This window comes from Lycorma delicatula, chromosome 7 (assembly GCF_047948215.1).
Source record: "Lycorma delicatula isolate Av1 chromosome 7, ASM4794821v1, whole genome shotgun sequence".
Classification (NCBI taxonomy): domain Eukaryota; kingdom Metazoa; phylum Arthropoda; class Insecta; order Hemiptera; family Fulgoridae; genus Lycorma; species Lycorma delicatula.
The window spans coordinates 94,837,181-94,856,027 of record NC_134461.1 but is presented as its reverse complement, the minus strand read 5'-3'; the positions used below and the strand labels follow the sequence as shown (position 1 = coordinate 94,856,027).

At 31.5% G+C, this 18,847-nt stretch overlaps 1 protein-coding gene across 1 annotated transcript in view; it reads left to right on the top strand.

Moving 5' to 3' along the window:
* The first annotated feature begins 328 nt into the window (after positions 1-328).
* The window catches only part of AlaRS-m (alanine--tRNA ligase, mitochondrial), a 38,707-nt gene continuing 20,188 nt past the window's right edge, over positions 329-18,847 (top strand). Inside the window, exons 1-4 of the mRNA XM_075370622.1 lie at positions 329-672; positions 1,344-1,517; positions 5,736-5,884; positions 11,170-11,376. Coding sequence (XP_075226737.1) covers positions 523-672; positions 1,344-1,517; positions 5,736-5,884; positions 11,170-11,376 — 680 coding nt within the window. The 5' untranslated portion in view covers positions 329-522. The remainder of the gene's footprint in view (positions 673-1,343; positions 1,518-5,735; positions 5,885-11,169; positions 11,377-18,847) is intronic.

Genomic DNA, 18,847 nt, shown 5'->3' with positions numbered 1-18,847 from the left:
CCAAATATATCTAAATATTACTCCAATCGGGAAAGAAAGCAAACTTTCTGCGTTGAATGGTATTTTAAATATTTGCATTTAATTAATTTGTGCTAATTAATGAAAACATTACCTTGAGTTGTGTATCGTAAATTTATAAACCATTTTTTTTTTTTTTTTTTAATTATACGGTGTAATACTTATATTGCAACATCAGTATTTACTTATGACATTTTTGCTTTACCATATTCTTCTAAAAATAATAAAATATTATAAATCTACAGATAGTGTGAAAATCTGATACGTGCAGGAAAGCAATATTTAAAAGGCTGTGAAATCATTCTGTTTGTGTTTATGAAATACGCTTATTTTTAGGTTATTGTTATGTGTTTTTTATAATACAATTTTTGAATTTATTTGTTATTATGATTTCATTTGTGTTGATTTAGTATTAACAGATGTAATTACTTGTCTAGGTTAGGTGTGTAGGTCGGATTTGTTATAAGTTTCAATAAAATAAGAATCTAAGTAATCTGGATATCAATGAAAGTTTTAAAACATTCTTCGTCTTTTGTGCGTAGGACATTTTTAGATTATTTTATTAATAACCATAATCATGTGTTTGTTAGATCTAGTCCAGTTATGCCCTTCTATGATCCTACTCTTTCATTCGTTAATGCCGGCATGAATCAGGTAAGTTTAAATTATATTAAGTTAAGAAAGTACAAATAAATGTTTAACCATAGGAATTTATAAATTATCGTTTAGTCATTATAGTTATAATTTTTTTGTTACCAGATATGTAGCTGGAGCATAAAGGATGCTTTTTTTTACAGAATGATATTATTATGCAGTTATTTTCTTACATATTCGAGAAGTAGTGGTTAAAATAGTCAAAGACTTGTTTTAAGAGGTGGTTACAGAAGACCTTTACTGTGAACTTGTGAGACTGTGGCTATAACACAATTTTGTAGTTTGAAATCTATCATGCTTTCTTTATCACTTATATTTTGAATGCCAGTTTCTTCAAAGAAAATTGAAACCACACTACCAGTAACACACTGTCTACAGCATTTTTCTACCAAGCAAAGGTATAGGTGATGTTATGATACTGCTTACATGTAGTAAGCCCACCTGTGGAAACTATCATTATAAGAGATCATGTAAATATTACACCATTGATTTAATAGAGTTTTATTCTAAAAACTGCATATCATATAATTTATTATTAATTAGCTGTTTAGGATTATTATTAGCCATGTCTGGTTTTTTCTGTTTACAGTTGTTTTGACATTCTTTTCTATAGACTTTTATTTCTTTACACTGTTTACTTTATATTATGTTGTTTCTGTTTCTGATTTCAGTTTAAGAATGTTTTGCTGGGCCATGAACAGTCATCACATGCAAGAGTTGTTAATAGTCAGAAATGTATTCGTGTTGGTGGCAAACACAATGATTTATCCGTAGTAGGTCATGATACATATCATCACACATTTTTTGAAATGCTTGGTAACTGGTCATTCGGTGATTATTTTAAGGTACCTGTGAATTTTTTTTATAGCTATGTGCTTTAAACCTATGATTTTAAATGAATTTTTTTAGTAAAAAATTATTAAAATAATGTGATTATTGAAGCGTAAACAGAAAAAAGGAGTAGCGCATCTAGATCCTAAGACTGACTTAGTGTCAGAATGATAATCTCTGAAAGTGATGTAAATTGTATTTCAGGTAAGTTTGAATTTAGGCCTGCAGACATAATTCTTATGCATTTTTTGGTGCAATATCTGATCAAGTGACAATTTTTTAATTCTACAATAACTCAGAGTTATGCTAGATAAGAATATGGGAAGATGTATTAAAAGTATCAATGTTACTTTTACGGTTGTTTTTACTGTTTTACGCTACTAATTTTTTTACACAAATTATAGAGAGGTAATAAATGTATAAAGAAGTAAGAGAAAAGAATTCTGAAAAAAATAATAATGTACATTTTTTAGAAAAAAATCTAATTTAAGATACTTTTCTTTAAAAATAACATTACCTTTTAAGACATTTTTTCAAGATACAGGATTGTAAGAAAAATGGTTATTATAAAAGATACAGAAAAGTTTGGAAAAAGAAGTTGAATTTTAAATTAATGCAAAAAAAGAAAAAATTTGCATTTACAATTTTTTTTTTAAGTTCATGGCTATGTTTTTTTTTTTTTTTTTTTTTTTTGTCTTCAGTCATTTGACTGGTTTGATGCAGCTCTCCAAGATTCCCTATCTAGTGCTAGTCGTTTCATTTCAGTATACCCTCTACATCCTACATCCCTAACAATTTGTTTTACATATTCCAAACGTGGCCTGCCTACACAATTTTTCCCTTCTACCTGTCCTTCCAAAATTAAAGCGACTATTCCAGGATGCCTTAGTATGTGGCCTATAAGTCTGTCTCTTCTTTTAACTATATTTTTCCAAATGCTTCTTTCTTCATCTATTTGCCGCAATACCTCCTCATTTGTCACTTTATCCACCCATCTGATTTTTAACATTCTCCTATAGCACCACATTTCAAAAGCTTCTAACCTTTTCTTCTCAGATACTCCGATTGTCCAAGTTTCACTTCCATATAAAGCGACACTCCAAACATACACTTTCAAAAATCTTTTCCTGACATTTAAATTAATTTTTGATGTAAACAACTTATATTTCTTACTGAAAGCACGTTTAGCTTGTGCTATTCGGCATTTTATATCGCTCCTGCTTCGTCCATCTTTAGTAATTCTACTTCCCAAATAACAAAATTCTTCTACCTCCATAATCTTTTCTCCTCCTATTTTCACATTCAGTGGTCCATCTTTGTTATTTCTACTACATTTCATTACTTTTGTTTTGTTCTTGTTTATTTTCATGCGATAGTTCTTGCGTAGGACTTCATCTATGCCGTTCATTGTTTCTTCTAAATCCTTTTTATTCTCGGCTAGAATTACTATATCATCAGCAAATCGTAGCATCTTTATCTTTTCACCTTGTACTGTTACTCCGAATCTAAATTGTTCTTTAACATCATTAACTGCTAGTTCCATGTAAAGATTAAAAAGTAACGGAGATAGAGAACATCCTTGTCGGACTCCCTTTCTTATTATGGCTTCTTTCTTATGTTCTTCAATTGCTACTGTTGCTGTTTGGTTCCTGTACATGTTAGCAATTGTTCTTCTATCTCTGTATTTGAACCCTAATTTTTTTAAAATGCTGAACATTTTATTCCAGTCTACGTTATCGAATGCCTTTTCTAGGTCTATAAACGCCAAGTATGTTGGTTTGTTTTTCTTTAATCTTCCTTCTACTATTAATCTGAGGCCTAAAATTGCTTCCCTTGTCCCTATACTTTTCCTGAAACCAAATTGGTCTTCTAACACTTCCTCCACTCTCCTCTCAATTCTTCTGTATAGAATTCTAGTTAAGATTTTTGATGCATGACTAGTTAAACTAATTGTTCTGTATTCTTCACATTTATCTGCCCCTGATTTCTTTGGTATCATTACTATAACACTTTTTTTGAAGTCTGACGGAAATTCCCCTTTTTCATAAATATTACACACCAGTTTGTATAATCTATCAATCGCCTCCTCCCCTGCACTGCGCAGTAATTCTACAGGTATTCCGTCTATTCCAGGAGCCTTTCTGCCATTTAAATCTTTTAATGCTCTCTTAAATTCAGATCTCAGTATTGTTTCTCCCATTTCATCCTCCTCAACTTCCTCTTCTTCCTCTATAACACCATTTTCTAATTCATTTCCTCCGTATAACTCTTCAATATATTCCACCCATCTATCGACTTTACCTTTCGTATTATATATAGGTGTACCATCTTTGTTTAACACATTATTAGATTTTAATTTATGTACCCCAAAATTTTCCTTAACTTTCCTGTATGCTCCGTCTATTTTACCAATGTTCATTTCTCTTTCCACTTCTGAACACTTTTCTTTAATCCACTCTTCTTTCGCCAGTTTGCACTTCCTGTTTATAGCATTTCTTAATTGCCGATAGTTCCTTTTACTTTCTTCATCACTAGCATTCTTATATTTTCTACGTTCATCCATCAGCTGCAATATATCGTCTGAAACCCAAGGTTTTCTACCAGTTCTCTTTATTCCGCCTAAGTTCGCTTCTGCTGATTTAAGAATTTCCTTTTTAACATTCTCCCATTCTTCTTCTACATTTTCTATCTTATCTTTTTTACTCAGACCTCTAGCGATGTCCTCCTCAAAAATCCTCTTTACCTCCTCTTCCTCAAGCTTCTCTAAATTCCACCGATTCATCTGACACCTTTTCTTCAGGTTTTTAAACCCCAATCTACATTTCATTATCACCAAATTATGGTCGCTATCAATGTCTGCTCCAGGGTAAGTTTTGCAGTCCACGAGTTGATTTCTAAATCTTTGCTTAACCATGATGTAATCTATCTGATACCTTGCAGTATCGCCTGGCTTTTTCCAAGTGTATACTCTTCTATTATGATTTTTAAATTGGGTGTTGGCAATTACTAAATTATACTTCGTGCAAAACTCTATAAGTCGGTCCCCTCTTTCATTCCTTTTGCCCAGCCCGTATTCACCCACTATATTTCCTTCCTTGCCTTTTCCAATGCTTGCATTCCAATCTCCAACTATTATTAAATTTTCATCTCCTTTTACGTGTTTAATTGCTTCATCAATCTCTTCGTATACACATTCTACCTCATCATCATCATGGGCGCTTGTAGGCATATAGACGTTAACAATCGTTGTCGGTTTAGGTTTTGAATTTATCCTTATTACAATGACTCTATCGCTATGCGTCTTGAAATACTCCACTCTCCTCCCTATTTTCTTGTTCATCACGAAACCTACTCCTGCCTGCCCATTATTTGACGCTGAGTTAATTACTCTAAAGTCACCCGACCAAAAGTCGCCTTCCTCTTCCCACCGAACCTCACTAATTCCTACTATATCCACGTTTACCCTATCCATTTCCCTTTTTAAATTCTCTAGCCTACCAACCTTTTTTAAGCTTCTAACATTCCACGCTCCGACTCGTAGAATGTTATTTTTTACTTTTCTGGTGACCCCTTCCTTAGTAGTCCCCACCCGGAGATCCGAACGGGGGACTATTTTACCTCCGGAATATTTTACCAAGGAAGGCGCCTCCATTATTGTTATGTGAAAATGCAGAGAGCCACATTTTCTTGGAAAAAAAAGCAGCTGTAGTTTTCCATTGCTTTCAGCTGCGCAGTACTCAAGAGGACTGAGTGATGTTGATACGGCCGTTTAAGTCGTCCTGACTCACGCCCCTAACAACTACTGAAAGAGCTGCTGCCCTCTTTCAGGAATCATTCCTTAGTCTGGCTCTCAACAGATACCTCTCCGATATGGTTGCACCTTCGGTCCAGCTACTCTGTATCCCTGAGCACTCAAGCCCCCTCACCAACGGCAAGGTCTCATGATTCATAGAGGAGGATGGCTATGTTAATCTATTACAAAAAAAATCCTTTAATTTATTTTGTAGTTTTTATTATGTAACATTACATTTGATGGATTTTTTAAAGTATTCATTATCTAAATTAAAGTTAAATAAAATAACCTTTTTGTTTTTATCATTTGTTTTATATGATTTATAATATGGTCTCAGAAAGTGTGTATTGCAGTGACTGCAATACAGATACGCTTTCTTGGTGGGATTTTATCATTTTAATTATTGACTTATATTTTTGTTTTGTTTTTTTTTTTATAGAAAGATGCTTGCCAAATGGCATGGAATTTCTTGACTTCACCTCCTATTTCTATTTCTCCACATCAGTTATTTGTTACTTATTTTAATGGTGATATAGAAAGTAGTTTACCTCCAGATTTAGAAACTAAAGATATATGGTTGTCTGTTGGGTAAGCAGTTAAAAATTTTATAAATTAATTTATTATAATTTGTTCATTTATGTGCCTATATTTGGCTCACATTTTACATTTTAAGTAAATATAAGTATAATTTAAAAAGATAAATTCTTATTGAAGTGTTTTTAATGAAAGAAATGGTTTACCTAGATCCAAAAACATGGTGATTAGTTATTTTCTGTTAGGTAGTTATGCAGTTAAGTATTGTTTTGAAAGTAACTCAGATAATAAATATTAAATTTAAACTTTTGTAATTATGTATGGCTTTTTTTAGCTTACTAATTCTTAATGATTGTATTAATCTTTCCAAGTCACTGATATTAATGTTAGAAATATTTTTTTTTAATTAGACAGACACATAATTGTGGTCTAGCAATGTGGTGTTTAATTTTAGTTGCGTGTATTCATTTATATATTGTTACATGTATAAATTTATATATAATTTATGTATATTTATAAATATATAATGTATTTACATAAATAATGTAAATTGCCTTATCTAATTATATCAGATTGGCAATATTTACATTTTGTTTTCAAGTGTATACTTTTATACATTTCTACTTTTCAGTTTTTTATTTTATAATGTTTTTTAATATTATTTAAATAATATCAAAAATTAATTAAAATATAATTAAACGTTTTCACTACTTATCTTTCTTATGAAATTGTCAGGATTATTTGCTCATTTTTTCATAAATTTTGGTAATTTTTCTGATTATGGCATTTGGATATTTGTAATATATGTATTTCTTATGTTTATTATTGTTACAGTTTTCAATTTTGTCTTTTAATATTTAGTCATTTAGTTGATAAATTCTGTTCATCATATGTACTTTCCTTTCCAACATTATTTAAACTATTGATTTTTGTATTTATCTAATAACATTAATAAATATCAAATCTATTTTACTATTGCTATATGTCCTGTTAACCATACTATAGCATGTATTTACTTTTTGTCTCTCCATGGACACAAAACTCTGGATAAACTCTCATCGGAGAGTGTATGCTGACATATATCACTACTTAAGACCTTAATGAAATGATTAATAAGGTCTTAATTAGTGACTTAATTTTCACTTTTATATGTGTGTGCTTAGGTATTTATTTTGGTGCTATTTACAAATGCAAACTGTAGGAAAAACATTGAGAAATAATACAATTTTGATTGGCTAAAACTTAAGTTGTACTGTTAATTGTAGGGATTTCAACATATTGTTGAAATTATCCATTAGAATTTGGGTTTATTCTTTAACTATCATGTAATGTGTTTTTACATGACTGCCCAAAAGAAATGTAATGTATTATGTATGTTTGCTTCACCCTAGCAGCTCAATGGCAGAACCGATTTAGATGTACAACCCCAACTTGGAATCCTTATGTTACTGGAAGTGCCATAGGCAATATAAATATATCTCTATATATAGGTAGATGTATAACACACTGTATTATAGTATATGTAATATCTGAAGGCAGATTAGTAGTATGCTATGGCAACCCCTCTACTGCTCTTAACATCACTTAGTGACTTCTCACACCAGCAGCCAAAGTAGTGTGTATTTAAAGTCACATCAATTAATCTGCAGTGACTTACAATGTATATAATTATGATGTCACTGTTATTCTAATGAAATATGTTCTGGTAATTTGTTTTATATATATAGCAAATAAAATTATTTTTGTCTAATATTTTGTTCAAGATGTACATGAAGTAATTTATTTTTTGAAATGATATATTTTTTTTAAGTATGTGGTATAGGTTAGGTTAGGTATGTGTATATAGGTTTTGCTATAAATAAACAGTAACAATGATGTAATAGAAAAGTATATGAAATGAGTTGTTTATTTATTATGGGCTATAATGTTATGATTCTGTTTGACATGGCTTATTTATTTACGAAAATCGTTTCTAAATAGAACATACTAACAAATATAAATTATTAAATGTTAATAACTAATATTCTTTTGAGTTTTGTAGGCCTACAAAACTGTACAAAATAAAAATATTAAATTGTGCAAAATAATACATAAATAAATAAATAATAATAATAAGTGTTCTGCCCAAAGGCAGGTTCTCACATGGCCGCCCTCCATTCTGGTCGATTCTGTGCCATCCGTTTCATTTTATAGTAACTTCCTTCCCTTTTTATATTGATTATCATTTTCATTCGTCTCCGACATCTTAGTTGATTTGCAAGAACATTTGAAGGACCTTTAAAAAAACTTATGTTTAAATCAATACGAAAGTCAAATCCATTAAACTCTTTCTTAATTGACCTATCATTATCATGCTTTTTGCCTTCTTTGTATTTATCTTCATCCCATACTCCTCGCAGGTTTGATTTATTCTTCTCAACATTTCATTCATCATGTTCTTACTCTCTGCCGACACTGCCATGTCATCAGCAAACGTAATGCGCTCTATCCTCCTTCCTCCAATATTTACACCCTTATTACCAGCTAGACACTTTTCAATTATCACTTCTAGGTAACAATTGAACAGAATCGGTGACATGCAACATCCCTGCCGCACCCCTCTTCCAAGTCTGCTTTCCTCCGATAACTATTCACAATCTTTATTTTTACCTTCTGAGATAAATACAGATTTCTTATTAATCTCCTTTCCCTCCAAGTGACTCCTTTTTCCTTTAAGATTCTCAGCAATTTATCCCATTCCATTTTGTGAAATGCCTTCTCCAGATCTATGAAGACCACGTATAAATCTCTTTGCTTTTCAATATATCTTTCTCCAATCACTCTTATTAACCTTATTGCATTCCTTGTCCCCTTCCCCCTTCTAAACCCAAACTGCTCTTCCCCAACTGATCTTTCTAGTCTTCCATAAAGTCTCCCATTCAACACTCTTAGTAGTATCTTAGCTGCATGCAATATAAGGCTATGGTCCTATATTCCTCATATTTCAATGTATTACTCTTTTTTTCGATTGGGACCATAGTCATGAAATCTTCCGGCCAATCACCACTCTCATATATCAAATTACATAGGCTTGTATTATCCCTAATTCCCCTTTCCTCTAAACCTTTCCATAGCTCAGCTGGTACTTCATCAACTCCACATGCTTTCCTGTTCTTCATTTCCTTTAAGGCTTATTCTACCTTTTCCTTCATAATGTAACAACCTTTCTCCTCCTCACACTATTCATCTTCTATTCCTAGGATTTCTGATCTCTTATCTACTTCGTAAAGTCCTTCCACATATTTTTTCCATCTACCTAGAACCTCATTCTTCCCATCAACCACTTGCATATCTTCTGTCGCTATTTCTATTCTAGTTTTACCTTTTTCCTTTTTAAATACCCGTTCCATAATTACTCTATACATCTCTTCAAACTTCCCTACCATCTCCAATTTCTTAATATCTTCACACCTCTCCATCAACCATGTTTGCCATGCCCTTTCTGTCTCTCTTCTTAATTCATTATTTAGTTTCCTGTACATCTTCTTACCCTTTTCTGTTCTGACATTCTTCCACTTTCTTCTCTCATCTATTTTGTCTAGCATCACTTCTATTACCCATTCTTTCTTTATCTTCTTGGTCTGCTTTTTACTCCCAGCATCTTTGATAGCATCTATTAAATCCTCCTTCATATATATCCATCTCTTGTTTAGGTCTGTGTCCTCTTCCCTTTTGTCTCCATCTTTCAGTACCTCCCTATCTAACCTCTCTACTCTTTTTCGTTTGTTCACTCTTTTCATCCTCATCCATAACTCTTCCATCACAAGATTATGGTCCGAATCTATATCTGCACCTGGATACGCTTTTGAATTTTTTAAACAATTTCTATACCTGTTTTCTATCATAAAGTAATTTATTTGGTCCTCTTTCCATTTATTCTTGATGTCCGTGTGTACCGGCATCTCCTGTGGGCTTGGAATAGTGTATTACCAATTACCAAAGAGTTCTCCTTACAGAAATCCACCAATCTTGCCCCTCTTGCATTTCGTATACCTAACCCAAAGTCTCCCACAACATTTCCCTTTGAACCTTCCCCTACCATTGCAATCCAATCTCCCATCGATATAATGCAAGCTCCTCTCCTTTCGCCACCTATCAGTTCCTGATTCTTATTATAGCATTCTTCAATCTTCTCATCTTGATGTTGGTTTGTTGGCATATACACTACTTGTATTATCACTAGATTTTTTCCTTTACCCTTCAATCTCAACAACAATATTCTTTCATCGACATCTTACTCTTTCTATACTGTCTCTCATCTGTGGGCTCAGCAAAATTCCCACTCCATATTCACCACTACTATCTCCGCCTGAAGAAAAGATTTTGTACCCTCCAGTCTGTAACTCCCCCCCTTCCTTCCCACTTCACCTCACTCAAACCCAGCACATCCAACATATTCTTTTCCATTTCTCTTTTTGTATACTAGCTTTCCTGCTTTAAGTAACATCAAAACATTCGAAGTTCCAATTCTAATTTTATTTGCATATGACCTTGATGTTTCCCCCTCTCAGAGAACCGATTGAGGGGAATCTTTAACTGCGGATTCTTTAACATTGAGGACCATCATGTGTGTTCGTGGGGAATAGTATAAAGTGGTAGTTTCCCGTTGCTTTCCACCTAGGTGTATGGTTTCCCAACCATATTAATAAGCCACCCCTAACATGGGGAACAGATGCCAAAATAAATAAAGTGTTATGTTAAAGAAATGAAAGTTTATCATTATTAAATTTATTGTTAAAATTATGAATAACAGAAATATTAAGTTACATTTATAATTTATATTAATTAATTTATATTAAATACATTTTATAAATGTAAACATGAAATGATTTCAAACAAAATAATTTATATATTAGCTCAAATAAATACAATAGAATAAATAAATAACAGATAAAATAAATAATAATTAAACAAAAATCGAAATAAGTAAATAACAGCAAAAATAAATGAATATGGTAGAATAAACAGTAATTAAAAAATAATAATAAATACAAGTCTGAATCATTTGGAGGTCTTTATTTTTGTAGCAACCAATAGCACATGTTCCGATTGCTCAGTTTAGGATTGGAGTGGAGGCAACTTGTAGGAGGACCCACCTTTAGATTTTATGTACACTATAGTAATTATCCTACATTAAAGAGCAATGTTTGTCAGCAATGGTTTTTTTTGGCACTTTGTTTTTTAATTTTTAATTTATCTCTTGTTATTTCTGTTTGCTTACTTTTACTGTATATTTATACTCTTATAATAATACTGTGCGATATTTTGTTAATTTAACATTTTTCATTTTCTTATTTCAGTGTTGCTGAGGATCATATTCTTCCATTTGGCTTAAAAGATAATTTTTGGGAAATGGGTAAAACAGGACCTTGTGGTCCTTGTACTGAAATTCATTTTGATTATCAAAATAATTCACCAATTTCAGTGCAGAATCGCAGTGCACTTGTTAATAAAGGGTGTGATGAAGTAATTGAGTTGTGGAATATTGTATTCATTCAGTACAACCGGTAAATATTATTTTTATATTTTATTTTAATTTTACTATCAATAGTTGCTATGATCTATCATTGTTAGATCTCAACAGCAATCAGTTATTCTTCCATCAGTAAACGATAGGATACTGATTTTATATAGAGGTATAGGTATTGTTTCTATTATATCTTTTTTTTTAAGTATATTATTCATATACTTTATTACAAGGGTGAATTAAATATTAAGGATAATTTAAAAAAAATAAATTTATTGATTAATGATATACACAATTCATACCTTCATCATTTCTCTTTATAGTTGCACAATTTTCACATTTTTGCCAATGATTTGGAAGCTTGAATATTCTTTGTTCATAAAAAGTTTGAGGATGAGTTGTCAACCAATTGCTCACACACTCCTCAATGTCATCATTGTTTTCGAATTGTTCCCCTCCAAGCAATTCTTTCAAGGGCGCAAACAAAAAATAATCACAGAAGAACAAATCTGAACCACTGGAAGGGTGATCGAGGGTTTCCAGTGCATTTTTCCAATTTATCCCTTGTAAAAATCACAGTGTTTGGCCTAGCGTTGAAGGAAGGATGACACCTCTAATGGGTATACCCTGTCTTTTGTTTTGGTAGGTGGATTTTGTTGACTGTAGCAGCTGTCAATAATAAGCCAGCCGCATTTGCTGTTTGTTGATGGTGGAGAAAATCAATGAGTAAAACTCCCCTTTAGTAAAAAATAATCGTTGCAAGAACTTTTCCAGTTAACAGATGGGTTTAGGCCTTCATTAGGCAGCCCCCATCCTTCCTTTGCCACTCCTTCCTTACTCACCATTTTTGATTCCAGAGTGTAATGATGGACCCACATCTCATCACATGTTACAATGCACCTCAAAAAATTGTCCCCTTTTTGATTCAGAAGTCTCTCACAGATCTCCAACCTGATCTGTTATTGATTTTCGGTCAGCAACCTTGGAACCCGTCGAGCATTAATTTTTCTAAAGTCAATATGATCAGAGATAATGGATTGAGCACTCCCATAGCTGATACCAACTTGTGATACGTTTCTCAGCAGTAAACCGGTGATTACCTTCAATAAGCTCTTGAATGGCACAGATGTTGTCAGCTGTGAGACTTGACCTTGGGTGTTGATCATGACTTTTACTCTCTACACTTTCTCACCCGTCCTTAAATTATCTGGCTCACATATACACTCAGTTCTGGGACAATGTAACGTCCCCAACGTGTACTTTTAAATGAGTTAAAATTCCTGCGGGTTTAAGGCCTTCATTAGTTAAAAATGGTATGATTATACATTTTGCAACAGATGATGGAACCTCTTGCTGATGACAGAACAGAGTGGAGGAGCTAACCAACCTGATTCTGCCTCTCTAACACACCAAACATTACTCCAGCTCAGTACTGTTTGCTGCATAGAATAGCAAAACTACCATTTAAATTTGATTCACCCTCATATGCAGTATTTTATTTTATTAAATTCTTCTATTACATAATGTTTTTCAATAATTTTGGTATGGAAACAAAATAAAATAAAAGGTAGTACATATCAATTTTTCTTTTCTTTTAAAAAAAAAAAAAAATGCAATATAAAATAAATATATTCAAAAATGATGTAATAGAAAATTAACCTACTATTAGTTTTTTAATCCCATCTCTTTTGTATTAAATAATTTATTGTTTGTATTTGTAAATATTCCATTACATTTATATCCAAGTAGTGTAATCATCACTAAAAAGGATTTTATTATAATTTGAAAAAAACATTATAAATTAAAAAAATAGATGATTAATTATAACCGATTACAGTAAATGCATTTTAATTAAATGCTTGAATTTAGTTAACACAATTTTCAGTTTCTAATTGCAATTAAAATGTTATTACGTTATTACATATTAATAAATTTTTTAGTTTGTACAGTGACTTGTTTAAAATTCCAAATATTTTATTTTTTTAAATGCATGATGCTTAAAACATCTTCTAATGTACAGTAGAAGTACAGTAATACTTCCTTTATTTTCTTCATGAAATATTCAAAAAACTGTGCGAGGAGTAAAAGAAAAGATGTTTCCTGATTTCAGAAGTGCTGGTGTCCATGCAATGTATCAGTTGACGACAAGAATCTGATACCCACCATCCACTAGTGTCTTGACGCAGAGTCTTATCTGAGATAGTCCAATAAGAATCTATATCCAGAATAGTAAAGCTAAAGTTAAACTATTACTGGTCAATTAGTTTACTTCACTTTACAAGAATCATCCCGAACTGAATATCATTTACCACCTTACTTGCATTCATACTAATTAGCAGACCAGTCGACATTTAGGAAAAACTTTTCAGCTTAGACAGCCAGAAATATAAATTATAGATAAGTGTAAATATCATTATATTTACACATATCTGTTGATGATACATTCATCTACTTATTTCTACTATCAGATATTTTGACGTGGGGCCAAGTTGTTAAACTAACTGATCTCTCATGATAGTAGATTATTCTTTCTTACTACTCAACTCCTTTTCTTTTCCTTGATCCCTTCTTCTATCCCCCAGTTTTGCTGGTATTTTTGCTCCTATTAGCTCTTCCATGCTAGGGTGCTGGGATGTGAAGAATCAGTACATCATTGTTATATGACAGGGAGGATTACTTATGGATCAACTCTAGAACTATGTTTCCAATCTAGTGGCTGTATAATAAGCTTAGCACCATACCTGAAGTGCTAGTTAGGTAAAGCTGAACTACCTAATCCTGCTTTGTTAGTTCAGTGATTATTCGTTTATGAAGCATTATATCATTCTTATATATATATATATATACGACAATTAAGTAATGAGACTGATGTGAAAAAAAATGTTGCTTACCGTTTTAGTCATGTTTAGTGTTGTCTCCTTCGAAGTAATTCCCCTCTGATTGCACACACTTATTCCAGCGCTTCTGCCATTGATGGTAACATTTCTGGAACTCATCTTCTGTAATATCCTCCAAGACCCTCGTCACAGCTTTTTGGACATCTTGTGTTGTTTGAAAATGGTGTCCCTTGACCGCCATTTTGACTCTTGGAAATAGAAAAAAGTCGCACGGAGCGATATCTGGTGAATAAGGTTGCTGTGGTAGTACTGAAATTTGTTTTGAGGTTAAAAATTGCTGTACTGACAGAGCAATATGGGATGGCGCATTATCGTGATGCAGAATCCAATTATCAGCAATGTTGGCACGGACATGAAGAACTCGTTTACGAAGTCTATCTGAAATTTCTTTGTAGAAATATTGGTTAACTGTTTGTTCAGGAGGCACCCACTCTTTATGAACAATTTCCTTGGAATCGAAGAAGCACACAAGCATGCATTTCACTTTTGACTTTTACATGCGAGCTTTTTTTTCTGGATGATCCCTTTGAGCACCATTGCAAACTTTGGCGTTTTGTCTCTGGATCGTATTGAAAAAACCAACCTTCATCACCGGTGATAACACGGCTCAACAAATCTGGATTGATTTCCGTTTGCTCTAACAGATCGGCTGCCACATTTTTCCGTTTTTCTCACTGTTGTGTGAGATTTTTGGGGACCATTTTTGCACAAATCTTTCTCATACCAAGATCTTCAGTTAATATTAGACTTTCTCGATTGATGTTGAATTCTTCTGCAATCATTTTCACGGATAATCTTCGATCAGATCGTAAGATTTCACGCACCCTGGTCAAGTTGACATCTGTCCGTGAGGTTGATGGTCGTCCACTACGGTCTTCATCTTCAACATTCGTTCTGCCTTCACTAAAAATTTTATGCCACCGAAAAACTTGAGCTCTTGACATAACCTCCTCTCCAAAAGCCTTCTGAAGCTTACCATAAGTTGTCGTCGCGTTTTCACAGAATTTAACGCAAAAAGAAATGGCATACCATTGCGCAATATTTTGTGGTTTCATTTCTGTGACGAGAGACACAAACACGTGTTCACTTATTACAGCACAACTCACAACTGAGCAGTTGTATCAATGTGCCGCTTGGACTAGAAGTAGCTTATAGACCAAGGTCAAAGATGGTGTGCCTACGCAAGCTGCAGGGTTGCCACATCTTGCAAAGAAAAATCAGTCTCATTACTTTATTGTCGCACCTCGTATATATATATTTATTTATTTATTTAGCAACATGCCAGTTCAACTCACAGCTATAATTACAAATGTATAATTCAGGCACTTTAGCTATGAAATCATTTTTCTGTATCCATTAGAAGCATATATCAAGTTTTAGTCTATATATATTGATAATCATGTAGTTTACAGTAGTTTGTGTTGAACTTGAGTTAAAAAGTGGGTGAAAGAGAAAGAAGTGGAAGAAAGAGAAAGGTGCATTAGATTGCTTAGATTATATATAGACATCTTAATTGAATGGGTGTATCATATTTTACATATGATGTACCATTTTACAATTTATATATGATTTTACTTACAACATTTACATAATCAAAAACTGCCCATAAGATGGGTGCCATGTTTCCAACAATTATCAAATGTATGAATAAGTAAACATTTCTAAGCAAGATATCTATATTTGTTTCATTGTGACGGTTTTAATGTAATAAAGAGAAATTTTTGTGTTGTTTTATTAAAGTTAATGAAACAATGTGGATACATCATTATTAACCTGAAACCAAGGAATAGTCAAGACAATGAGTTGCAATTGTGAACTTGCTCCAAAGAAGGCATCACCTTTTCTTCTTTCATCAGAAGAAAATGTGATAGCCATCAGAAGAAAATGTGATGGGATCTTTTGGTTCCTAATGGCATAATCTTCATTGACTTTTCTGAAAAAGAGAAAAATTGTAACTAGGCAATATGCATCTTTACTGGATCGTCTAAATTTAGAACTAAATAAAAGAACTATTACATTCTTATTTTATTTTCGTAATGTGTGCGTTGTAATCTGTGAACACTTTGTTGTTAAACTATATGTTTACAGTTTGTGAACACTGTTAAACTATGTTCAACTAATGAACAAAGTAACCACTCCCTCACAGCCCAATTAGATGAGGGTGATATGTAAATGAGGTGTAGTCTTGTACAGACTCAGGCCAACCATTCCTGAGATGTGTGGTTAATTGAACTTCAACCGTCAAAGTACGTCAGTATCCATTATTAGTATTCAAATCTGTAAAAGAAACTAACTTTTACTAATATTTAGACCTCAGAACCTTTGACTTTAAAAATCATCTGTTAAAAAACTGGTTTGTGATGACGGATTAACCACTAGACCAGTCTGGTGGGTGATCACTGTAGAAAAATTGTGCACTTATCAAACACTCCTCATAATGTCAGAGTGGAATACGTATTGTAACTTTTATAGTATTGATTCCTTCATCTTTTAAAGTGACCCATGTTTTATTTGATTATATCTGGATCAACCAAAAAATTATTTAAATAAAGCATTATTATATCAGTAGTTTTGCATAAATTTCTACAGTTTTGATGCATTACAATTATTTTGCATGTGCAGTTTAAAACTGTATTAAATTCATGTAATATAAGTAGCAGTGCTTTCTTATTTATAAAAAGATGTTTAATATTGATTAATATCTAGTTTAATTCTAAGAATTTTGGTATTAGCAGGTTACTATCATAACACATTCATTAAAACACACATATACACACACACACACACACACACACACACATGCAGATTCAATATCCATATATTGATCTATATGTTAAAAAAACAGATATAATACTGGTCAACAAAAACATAAATGAAATCTAAATCATCTGTAGAATCAGACACCCACTATTAAATAAAAAGTTAATAATAATAATAGTCATACAATAATAAATCAACATTTAATATGACTAAGTTGCTTAAATATTACAAATATAAACATAATATTGACTGAACTGAATAAATATTTAAACTTAAATAATATCGTATCAGTTAGATTGGATAATTGTATATTAAATTCTGCCTAACAGAATAGAAGTTACACAAACCAAAGTTTAGTTTTAAATAAATATTGTTAAATATTAAATAATAAAATTGGTGATTAAAAAAAAATTAAATATTATTATCCTAATTTAAGTATAAAAACAATGCAATTGTCATTATATGCAATATGTATTGTGTAATTAATACATTAAACTTCAATGTAAGTAATGTAATGCCATTCATTAAAGTTTATAATAGTTGTAAATGCTGATTAACTTGACCTATTAAGCACACACATGAAATTTTTCTTGCACATAAGTACATGTAATTCCATGTAATTGATTTTAGTTCCATACTAGCGAGCTCATTCAACCTTTAGATAGAAGTATTCTTCTTGCAGATGTAGATGATATCATTGCCATATTGTCAGGAGTTTTTTATTTGTTTAGATTTTTATATTTTGTCCCAACATTGCAAATAAAATATGTTTTCACATGTATGTAAAACCAGCCTTTACATGTAAAAGCAGTTTTTTAATTGTATAATTTAAAAAATTAACATTTTACAATATTCAAATAATTGATGGATGAAGCCATTATTTGATGCAAATCCATCACAACAAAAGAAATAAACTAAATACATAATTAGATTTTCACAAAATCTATTTTACTTCATGTTTTAGTACGCAGGTGTTATGAACAGAATACAAAAGCCAAAAGTACATTACAACAAAAAACTAAAAGAGATAGAATTCATAAAAATGTTTTTTTCTTTATTTCTTTCTTATTTTATAATTTTAATGTATTAAAAGGTTGTGTGATTCATAATATGTGTGATTCACAAGGTTAGTTAATATGAGAAATGGAAGGTTAGATTATGCAGAATAGAATTTGATAAGAAGTTTTATTACATAAGTTTATTTAACTGTTTGGTAATAATTACCAAATCAATTGTAGATTGATTTATCAAACATATATTTGCTTATGTGAAACAAAAATTTGCTTTCTCACAGTAATTTCTTTGTGATTATGTAATTTTTAAATTAAATTATTGACCAGAGAATGACTACAGAATATAAATATATAATTTTCAAAACTGAACTATGATTAAGAATAATTTTTTTGTGATAATAAAAACATTCTAAATAAGTTAACATTTAAAGTTTATATATATATATAAATTGTATTTTCCCCACCATTTTCAAAATAAATATTCATTATGTTCAATTAGATATTAAAAAAAAAATGTTTCATCATTTAAATCTTAAAATGAATTTAAAATGTTTCTGTTAATTTGAAATTCAAACAGATTTGTAACACTGACTATAAGTCATGTAGCAGTTTTTCTATACTAAACATATTTGTTCTTGTGAAGACATTTTTTCATTATGATTCGCAAATCCCAATAAAAAATAGTTAAATTCTTCATTACAAATTTTCATATCTGTTTAAGCTTGTCATATTTTGTTAATTACTCCCTTTTTACTGGTTGCTGTTAATTCACCTCTTTTTGTTCTTATAGATCGCCCAATGATTGCAAACATTGTGTCTGGTTTTCTGTTATTCTACATCT